Raw genomic sequence first — 10955 nt, 5'->3', positions numbered from 1 at the left:
ATGCACCAATTTGTAAGTCGCTCTGGATAAGAGCGTCTGCTAAATGACTTAAATGTAAATGTAAATGTAAATGTAATGTACTATGACAAGTGATATGTTTTTAGATGTCTTTTTGTTTGTATTTTTCAAAATGTCGAAAAGCAAATGACAGGATTCCAATACAAGTAGAATAACTTAAAGGGAAGTATCTCTAAATGACCCCAAAAAAACATTAAATAACTAACATTTGGCATTATATAACGAAACAGTCTCTTCTTGTTTTGAAGACCAATAGATACAGGGGTATGCAAATGCTGATGTGGCACAATACAAAAACAAAGTCCATCAAAATCAATGATCAACCAAGCAGTTAAACTAGTCATATTACCACTCAAGGAAGTCCATTATCTGCCCTCTCATTGGTGTTGATTAAACCAGTCAACAGTCAAAAGTATTACTTCCACATGTCAAAGATAGCTACCATGTATCTACTATATGTTGTGTCTATTGGATATAGAAATAAACATAATTCAAGGAACAATTATATCTGGTGCTAAGAACATGGGTCTTTACATTCCATCAGCAGGAGTCACCTAAATGTAGAGAAACATTTGAGGAGTTGTTTAAACAGATGACAATTAGGCTCCTTCCCAGCACTCTGTCCCCCCCCCCCCGCCCCCCCCGCCGCCCCGCCCCAACCCGACAAAGGGTTTCCACAATCAACTCAAATCTGTTGAGTCAGGGGACAACTCTAATGATGTTGTTGTACTTCAACAATTGATTACCCAGGAAAATAATATTGTCAGCTATTAATTAATTGAATCACTGATTGTAAGAGAGAATAAAAATCCCCAAACTCCAGCGAGGGAGGTTAAATCAGGTCTGAAACCCGACTGAGCACATCTGGTTGAGTACGATCTCAAAAAAAGACAAGAAGCAAGAATGTAAGTACAGTTGAAATTCCTTGATATCAAAGCTTGGTGCCCTAACCCTAACCCTAACCCTAACACTAACCCTAACTCTAACTCTAACCCTAACCCTAACCCTAACCCTAACACTAACCCTAACCCTAACCCTAACCCTAACACTAACCCTAACCCTAACCCTAACCCTAACCCTAACCCTAACCCTAACTCTAACTCTAACCCTAACTATAGATGTGCCTTTTCCAATGGCAACTTCAAAACCACCTTGTTTATGAAAGTATTAGCTATTTGAATAGACAAAAACTTTCAGTATGCTACCAACCGTTCATTATGTATGTATTTTACTGAAGTACATTATTGTGCCATGAATTACATATGTTGACATACAGTGAATTACATTTCAACTTGTCACCTTTAGAAAAGTCTGTACATTTTTAATGCTATCTAAGCCGTTCACAGTATAATCCCATGCAATTTCTAAGGGTATTTGTGAGAGAAAGGAATGATGTTTAGAGAAAATTATACAAGGTATTTAGTACCAGAACTAACTTTGTATACATATTAATATGCCAGTTAAAACCCCCTTGCAGTCTTTAACATTTTATTTTGATATCATCACTGTATGTATAATAAATCACTGTGTTTGTTAATTTAATGAAAATAACTCCAAATATATTTTTGATCATTTATTTCCCTGAGCCTCCTTTGCCATTGAAATGCTCAGTCTGATCATGCAGGCTTATCAATACACATTTAAAATATATTTACATACACAGCCCTGAGTGGCGGATAGGATCGCCTAGAGCAGGGGTACTCAACTCTTACCCTACGAGGTCCAGAGCCTGCTGCTTTTCTGTTCTACCTGATAATTCATGGCAAATACCTGGTGTCCCAGGTTAAAAAGCGCAGTGGCAATGGCTTCGAGGTCCAGAGTTGAGTTTGAGCGGTCTAGACTCTAGAACATGTGTCAAACTCATTCCATGGAGGGCCGAGTGTCTGCAGGTTTTCACTCCTCACTTGTACTTGATAGATTAATGAAGGTCACTAATTAGTAAAGACCTCCACTCACCTGGTTGTCTAGGTCTTAATTAAAAGGAAAAAAACAAAAACCTGCAGATTCTAGAGCCGCCATGGAATGAGTTTGACACCCCTGCACTAGGGCCTACCCCACTTACCCCATCAAAGTAGGAGGATACATATGCAAATAAAAGATGAATAATAATAATCAGAATAATCAGATCAGATTGTCATGATCTGGGCCAAAAACTCTGAAATTCCAGGCATTTTTTCCCAAACAGCTCTTACACAAAAAGGGCATTATCATAATTTTCACAATTTCAGACTGTTATTTCGACCTCATCAAAAATCCAATTTTTAACTGAACTGCCACTTTAATATGGTCAGTATGTCTTTGATGATCGACTATATATTTCAGCTCAATCAGAAATATGAGTTAGAAGTCTTTCACTGATGTTTAACAGGTTATGTTCTCTACCATTTTTTGAACAGAGAAAGGTGGATACAACCGTTCCCTGCTGGGGATTAACACTGGGATCAACTCTCTGGGACGGGGGGAGCGGAACAGCTGTGCTCTGTGGCTTGTTGTTAAGGGGCCCTGGACTTACCCAGGTCTGTACACTGCAGCTTGGAAGTTGTAATTCTGTCCTGTTGAGCATTTGCTAGAAGAGAACTTAACTCTTCACTACCCTCCACATCTCTGAGACACATGTATCAAACCGTTTCAGGTGCTCCACTTTTCCTCTTACTGCCATAAGAATGGGAGATTATGATGACGTTACTGCCTTCCTGGGTCAGAAAGGACCTTATTTCTATAGGACTTTCTTTCTTCTGAATACAATTTTCATCTCCACTGGATTCTTTGGGCTGTTCATTGTATTTGTTGGAGCAACTCCCCCACACCACTGCTTTATCCCGGACTCGGGCAACCTGAGCGAGGCATGGAGGAAGGCCATCATTCCCATAAAGGTGGTGAACGGACAGGAGGAGGAGAGCAAGTGCAGCAGATACAGGCTGGATGTGGTCAGAAACCTGTCTGCTCTGGGCTACATCCCCGGCCTGGACGTCAACCTCACTGGGGTGGAGCAGGAGGGCTGTGTGGATGGATGGAGCTACAGCAAAGATATATACCAGTCCACCATAGTCACTGAGGTGAGTATATGATGCCCAGGGCAGTCATGTGTCACAAACATTTGGCCATGAAGTAGTGAATTGGTAGTACTACACAGAGTATGTTTCTTGCTTAGATAATTACCAGAAACATGATTATCTAATCAAACATGCATGCCACTGATATTGGATTTGGAATTACGGTATTGGGAATTGTTGAGTGATCAACATCACTGGGGAGGTGTTAACGGCTTTGGTAATTGCCTGAAACTTCCATTGGCATCAGTGAAAATGTGCAACATCCCCAGCTCCTGTCCTTCTTTTACACTTTTGGGGCAAATCAAATGTTGTTTTCCAGCATGGGTTTGTTACTAGAGCCTTCTGCTGCCACGGGTGCTGTCACTTCAGGAATAATAGGTTTGTTTTCCTGCAGTGGGACCTCGTATGTGACAATGAGTGGAAAACTCCTTTTGCTTCGTCGACTCTTTTTGTGGGTTTCCTGATTGGATCCCTGTTGTCTGGCCAGTTTTCTGACAGGTACTGTTTCTCCCTGCAATCACTATGTTCCGTCCTCTACCTGTAGATTGCATGTGGAAAGTCATACATTATCTGTTAACTCTGCCGACTAAACTGCTGTCCTATGAATGTAGCGCCCTCTGCTGTCAAATTATAGACTTGTCTTACATCGACAACCCTATTCAATCAAAACTGGTAACCTGGTCATTAGTAACTGGTAACCGGACTGATTATGTCTGATACATTTTTTAAATAGTTTTTCTCTATGAAATGTTTGTTTCATTTAACATTATTTTATTTTTCATTTAGGTTTGGGAGGAAGAAAGTTATTTTTGGCTCTCTTGTTGCCCAGTTGGTCTCTGTGCTCATTCAGGCCTTCTCTCCCTCGTGGGAGGTTTTCTGCATTATGTTCACGCTTGTTGGGGCCTCTCAGATATCCCTCTATATCAGTGCATTTGTACTGGGTAAGCATGAACATTAACTCATTTTATACAAACATAAACTGTTATATTCTATGAAATTCATTGAATAACTTGTAGCAATGTAACGATGACCATGATCATAAATACAGACCACAGTCAACTTTAATTAGCTGCCCGTAAAGTAAATACCATAAAACCCAGGTATCATTTGAAAGTTATGCAAGGCATTGCTTCCGTCACTAAAGGTGTTTCTTTCGAACAGCATGCCTACAGAATGGCTGGTAGTGAATTAATCATTAGAAATTATAAACCTCATTGAAAATAGCTTGATGTTTAATTATTCGTTGGACTTTATGTCAAGTAATATTCATATAACAAATGACAGCATGTAGAAATCTCAGATTACATATACCGTATTTGGAGTAAAACCATACGTGACTTTAAATGTCCTGTTCATTTGTTTATTAGCCTATTTATTTTTGTGGAATAGCAGGACTACTCTAACAAGGCTAAATATCTGATTAATACGGTTTAAAAATTGAACAATAGAAGAGCGAGTGGACGTCCTTTTTGTACCCCTTGACAAATCAAATATTGTTTACAATAGGACCTCATATATGACTATTTACTTTTAAAAGAGGCAAAAGATGGGATCATTTTTGGTTCAATTGTTTATGCTCAATCAGAGACAAAACTTGATCCCAGCAGATATTTAAAAAACATCTAAATAATGATTCAATATAAATTCTCTTCAACAGGAACAGAGGTGTTGAGTAAGTCCATGCGTGAAGTTTTCACTACTCTGGGGGCTTTTCTGCACTACTGTATCGGCTATATGGCACTGCCCTGGATCGCTTACGCAATGAGGGAATGGAGAACACTTCTCATAATCCTGTCCAGTGTGTCCGTAGTCTATATCCCATTGTGGTGGTATGTTCTCAGTAAAAACACATGTTTTAATCTTCTGTATGTCTAAAGAAGTATTTATACAACTTAACCAAAACTATAACGCCATAAAAACACAAGCACTGTCACTCACCTCACTATAAACACTGTCTATGTCAGGTTCATCCCAGAGTCTCCACGATGGCTATACTCTCAGGGAAGAGTAGAGGAGGCTGAGGCCATACTGAGAGACGCTGCCAAGAGAAACAGAGTCACAGCACCAGAGGTCATCTTTAAAGACACTGAGGTCAGTTTTACCATTTGTGTTTGTGAAATAAATATAGTTCAGTAATTCAGCTTATAAGAAAGAAACAACATGGCCTAAAGAGCATCTCTGTAGCCCGTTCATACCTGGTGCTAACCTTTGTCCCGATCTGATTGTGTCAACATTTTTAGACAGGTGTAAACAATCAAAGGACATATTGTGATCTGATTGTGATTAGATCTTCTTGACCACCTCCAGTGGTAGAAACATTGTGTCTGGATGCTTACAAGTGTAGACAGATCTGGACACTGAAACCATTTAAATCATCGATATAGCCGCCCTCTAAAATCATTGACAGGTCGCACCATTGACTTATGGCATCAATGTGTCAAAATAAATGTAATTTATTTTTTATTTTTTTATATATTATTATATTAAGAATACCTGTCAAATAACTTCCATACGTAAGGGACCAGGAAATCTGGTCACATTGCAGACATAGTGGATGGATAAGAGACACATTTTAATACCATGTGTAGACACATGAAAATATGGGCACAATCAGAATGTGGACAAGATCAGGGCACATATTAGAACCTGGTATAAACAAGTCTCATTACTGTACTTAATAGATGCTTATTTCATCATTTCAACAGTTGGACGTGGAATCGGCACCGAAAAACAAATATAGCATGATTGACGTTCTGAGAACCAGCAACATCAGATGTGTTACATTGATGTGTTTGTTTTTATGGTGAGTGTTATTATCAGAAATAATAATAATAATAATAATAATAATAATAGATTGGATTTATATCATATTAGGTTATAGCATAATGTTTTGGTTTGAAGCACTTTGACACACACACACACACACACACACACACACACACACACACACACACACACACACACACACACACACACACACACACACACACACACACACACACACACACACACACACACACACACACACAGACAGACACAGACACAGACACAGACACACACACACACACACACACACACACACACACACACACACACACACACACACACACACACACACACACACACACACACACACACACAATAATTTGTAATGAATAAACTGGTGGTGGTGGTAACTTGATCGTTTTGAGTTTCATTCAAGCCATCTGTGTTGTGTCTTTTCAGGATGGCAGTAAACATTGGATATTATGGACTCTCTCTAAACACATCCAATCTGAGTGGAGATCCTTATCTAAATTGTTTCTTATCAGCTCTTACTGAAGTCCCAGCATATGTAGTATCTACAGTGCTCCTCAGGAACTGTCAGAGAAGACCCTTACTGTCCGCTTTCCTCTTAATAGGAGGAGTAATGCTTTTCCTGATCCAACTCATCCCTGAGAGTAAGACTTTGAATTTTGATTGTTTAAAATTGTATAATGTTTTATAAGATCAAATCGCTTGACAATAAGACATAATCAAAATAACGTAGTGTCTGATAATCAAGTTAGATATGTTTTTCAACATATATAGTTATTCATTAATTGTAATAATTGTAAATCAACAAACGAACATGTGACCAGTTAAAGTTTTCTAGTAGAACTATACCACCTTTTTTTTATAGAGGTGAGGTCCTGTGATGAAAAACAATATTACTAATAAGCACACAGGTTCAATACATCCTGTGTGAAGCATGGAAATTAGCAAACAGAGATTGCAATGTACAGCTTGTTTTATTGATTTATTTAATAGCTTGACATAGCCTAAATGATTCAATCAATATTCAAGGTTGAAAACGGAGAGCTCCATACACAACAGTTAACATCTTCAGCGTCAGCGCTCCTACAGTCCTGCAGTGATCCCTCACACCAAGTTACATTATTAACAATTCTATCAACAAGTTCACAAACAGAAGCATAAAAGTTAAGAAGGGCATGCCCAGGGAGAAGGAGAGCGGATCTTGGCAAAATGGGCACGCTTGAGCAATTTATAATTCGCTACCAGAACTGCTACTACTGGAATTTGAACTGCGTGCACATTCATCCCTCCCGTCTTCCCAGGGCACGCCAACCTCATACAAAGAATGGGGAAGATCTGCTGAGCACTGGGTGAATACATAGGTCAATCACACTCTGAAAAAAGCTCACATGTATCTCAATGTCTTTCTCTATCCTGTAGATCTGCAAGGTGTTGCTATAGCTGTGGAGATGGTTGGGAAGTTTGCCTTCACAATGTCGTTCACCGTGGTCTACATCTACACCGCAGAGATCTACCCTACTGTTGTCAGGAGTGCTGGTGTCGGGATCTGTTCTTCAGCTGCTCGGATCGGGACTATTGCAGCCCCATACGTTATCTACCTAGGTACAATCACAGACAAACTATTTAGTGTTTATACAGTGCATTTGGAAAGTTTTCAGACCCCTTGACTTTTTCCACATTTTGTTGATCACAATGATCACTCTGACAGAGCTCCAGAGTTCCTCTGTGGAGATGGGAGAACTTTCCAGAAGGACAACCATCTCTGCAGAACTCTACCAATCAGGCCTTTATGGTAGAGTGCCCAGATGGAAGCCACTTCTCAGTAAAAGGCACATGACAGCCCACTTGGAGTTTGTCAAAAGGCACCTAAAGACTCTCAGACCTTGATAAACAAGATTCTCTGGTCTGACGAAACCAAGATTTAACTATTTGGCCTGAATGCCAGTGTCATGTCTGGAGGAAACCTGGCACCATCCCTATGGTGGAGCATGGGAGGCAGCATCATGCTGCGGGGGATGCTTTTCAGCGGCAGAGACTGGGAGACTATTCAGGATCAAGGGAAAGATGAACAGAGCAAAGTACAGAGAGATCCTTGATGAAAACCTGCTCCAGAGCACCCAGGACCTCAGACTGGGGCCAAAATGTACCTTCCAACAGGACAACAACCCTAAGCGCACAGCCAAGACAATGCAGGAGTGGCTTCGGGACAAGTCTTTTAATGTCCTTGAGTGGCCCAGCCAGAGCCCAGACTTGAACTGGACCGAACATTAATGGAAACCTGAAAATAGCTGTGCAGCGACGCTCCCCATCCAACCTGACAGAGCTTGAGAGGATCTGCAGAGAAGAATGTGAGAAACTCCCCAAATACAGGTGTGCCAAGCTTGTAGCGTCATACCCAAGAAGACTCGAGGCTGTAATCGCTGCCAAATGTTCTTCAACAAAGTATTGAGTAAAGAGTCTGAATAATATATATATTTTTTTTAATTAGCTAATATGTCTAAAAAAACAGTTTTTGCTTTGTCGTTATGGGGTATTTTCTGAAGATTGATGAGGAAAAAACATATTTAATACATTTTAGAATTAGGCTGTAATGTAACAAAATGTTGAAAAAGTCAAAGGGTCTGAATACTCTCCAAATGCACTGTATACATAATTGGATACTTACAGAATACAAACCCCATTACATTTTCATTGCACGTCATCCATGCATTCATTGTACCCAAAATCATGTTTTACAATGAATGTTTTTCACAAAAAATATTTTCATCAGATATGGTCTCTCTGTCTTCATGGACAATGTTCTTTTGGTGTTCACAGGGAGCATTAACAAGTACCTCCCCTACATTATAATGGGAAGTTTGACTGTCACTTCGTCCGCTGTGAACCTCTTCCTGCCAGAGACATTCCGCAAAAAGCTACCAGAGACAGTAGAGCATATGCAGCAATGTAAAGGGTATGCCCTACTCTGAAATACAGCATTGGAATGTTCATTTCAATTAAGTGTATGTTATGATAATAACAAATATGAATTTTAAATCCAACTTTAATATCTTCACAGTTTGTGCAGAAAAGAGCCAAGGAATGCCAATATCCTGAAGAAAGGAGGAGGAGGAGATACCCCAGCAATATTAAATGAGGTCAAATTCTGATAAGAAACCCTGAATTGCCCAATCAACTCTCCTTAATATGACTCAACAAAACTGTGCAAAGCAGGATACGCTCTATGATAATGTAGACGTAATGTGTGGGGCACCAGATGCTGCAATGCAGGACTGTACCACAGAACAAGCTACCTATTCTGAGGTGACATGGTTATGGAAATGCTTGTACTGTGTACGTGTGAGGATTCCTGATGGAACAGGGGTTCCATTTTCTGTCAGCAAATAGCAATGTATAACTGCAAAAAATACAGCAAAAATACTGTATTACCCACAACGGTTGCAACAAGATTTATCTCAAAACTTCTTTTTTTATGATACCCTTGGTAAAGCTGAGAATAATGACTTGGATGTAAAGTAAACAATGTAACAATGTGTTGCACATGATGCAAGAGAGAGCTGAAGTTTTCTAAATTAGTTTTGTTCCGGGCAATCCTGCCTATTTATATTCTTACCTATTTATATTCTTATATTCTTACTTTGGGTAACTTTTTGCACTGGAAAAGGCTGTTCAGAAAATAATTGGTTAGACTTGCTTGTTTTGTTGCTCAGAGTTAGACTGCTGTACAGAATATGGTAAAGTGTTTGTAGTGTAGAGGGTTAGGAATTTTTATTTGAAATAATGTGTTTTTTATCTATTGTTTTCCTGTGGCACATGGCCAATAAGTATTTCTATTAGCATTGCTGGTGAACTAATAATGAGGTATTTTTCTCATTCTAGTGGTGAGTACCGCAAAAAATCCCTGAAAGTGAATATTTTAATAAACGTTTATTATTGTCATTTATTGTGATGTGAAGTTATTACACCATCAAAATTGTGAACAGACTCATTCATTGAATAAGACTGAAAACTACTACTAGGCAGGGCAAACCCATGTTGGTGATTTCTAATATATCATCAAAATAGATCAATCGCAGCACGCTTATGGACTCATTCAATAAGTTTTTACCTGGTTAAGTACAATACCATTGGAAAATGTATGTTTAAAGATAAATATACAGTACCAATCAAAAGTTTGGACACACCTCACCTACTCATTCCAGGGTTATTTTTTATTTTTACTATTTTCTACATTATAGAACAATAGTGAAGACATCAAAACTATGAAATAACACATATGGAATCATGTAGTAACCCAAAAAATGTTAAACAAATCAAAATATAAAGTAGCCACCCTTTGCCATGATGACAGCTTTGCACACTCTTGTCATTCTCTCAACCAGCTTCATGAGGTAGTCAGCTGGAATGAATTTAAATTAACAGGTGTGCCTTGTTGTGTAGTCTTTATATAACTAGGCAAGTCAGTTAAGAACAAATTCTTATTGACTATGACGGCGAAACCAGGCCAATGCTGGGCCGCTCTATGGGACTCCCAATCACAGCTGGAAGTGATTCAGCCTGGATTTGAACCAGGGACTGTAGTGTTGCCTCTTGCAGTGAGATGCAGTGCCTTAGACCACTGTGCCACTCGGGAGCCCCAACTAGAGAGCATTACCAACCCCTACGCTCTGTATTTTTCTCTGGCTGCCCCACCACCACAGAAAGCACTGAGCTAGAATGGAACAGCTGCATGTTGGAGCTGCCTTACTCAATCAAGCAAAAAAGAGACCATGTTTGTATGTGGCTTTATTAACTAAATTACAGTTGAAGTCAGAAGTTTACATGCACCTTAGCCAAATACATTTAAACTTGGTTTTTCACAATTTCTGACATTTGATCCTAGTAAAAATTCCCTGTCAAGGTCAGTATGTGCCAAAATTCACCCAATTTATTGTGGGAAGCTTGTGGAAGGCTACCCAAAACCAATTTCTAATTGAGTGTATTTTAATTTCTGATCCACTGGGAATGTGATGAAAGAAATAAAATATGAAATAAATCATTCACTCTATTATCATTCTGACATTTCACATTCTTAAAATAAAATGGTGA

The 10955-nt window shown here is 39.2% G+C and overlaps 1 protein-coding gene across 1 annotated transcript; it reads left to right on the top strand.

The window, feature by feature from the left end:
* The first annotated feature begins 708 nt into the window (after positions 1-708).
* slc22a5 (solute carrier family 22 member 5) lies at positions 709-9806 on the top strand. Its single transcript, XM_055941960.1, has 11 exons — positions 709-923; positions 2415-3074; positions 3466-3569; positions 3858-4012; positions 4729-4900; positions 5036-5162; positions 5777-5874; positions 6297-6511; positions 7287-7469; positions 8685-8820; positions 8926-9806. The coding sequence occupies exons 2-11, from the start codon at positions 2682-2684 to the stop codon at positions 9014-9016; spliced, it is 1674 nt and encodes a 557-aa protein (XP_055797935.1). The 5' UTR covers positions 709-923; positions 2415-2681; the 3' UTR covers positions 9017-9806.
* Positions 9807-10955: the final 1149 nt, after the last annotated feature.

The sequence above is a fragment of the Salvelinus fontinalis genome, chromosome 13 (assembly GCF_029448725.1).
Source record: "Salvelinus fontinalis isolate EN_2023a chromosome 13, ASM2944872v1, whole genome shotgun sequence".
Classification (NCBI taxonomy): Eukaryota; Metazoa; Chordata; class Actinopteri; order Salmoniformes; family Salmonidae; genus Salvelinus; species Salvelinus fontinalis.
This window is presented reverse-complemented; position numbering and strand designations above follow the sequence as displayed.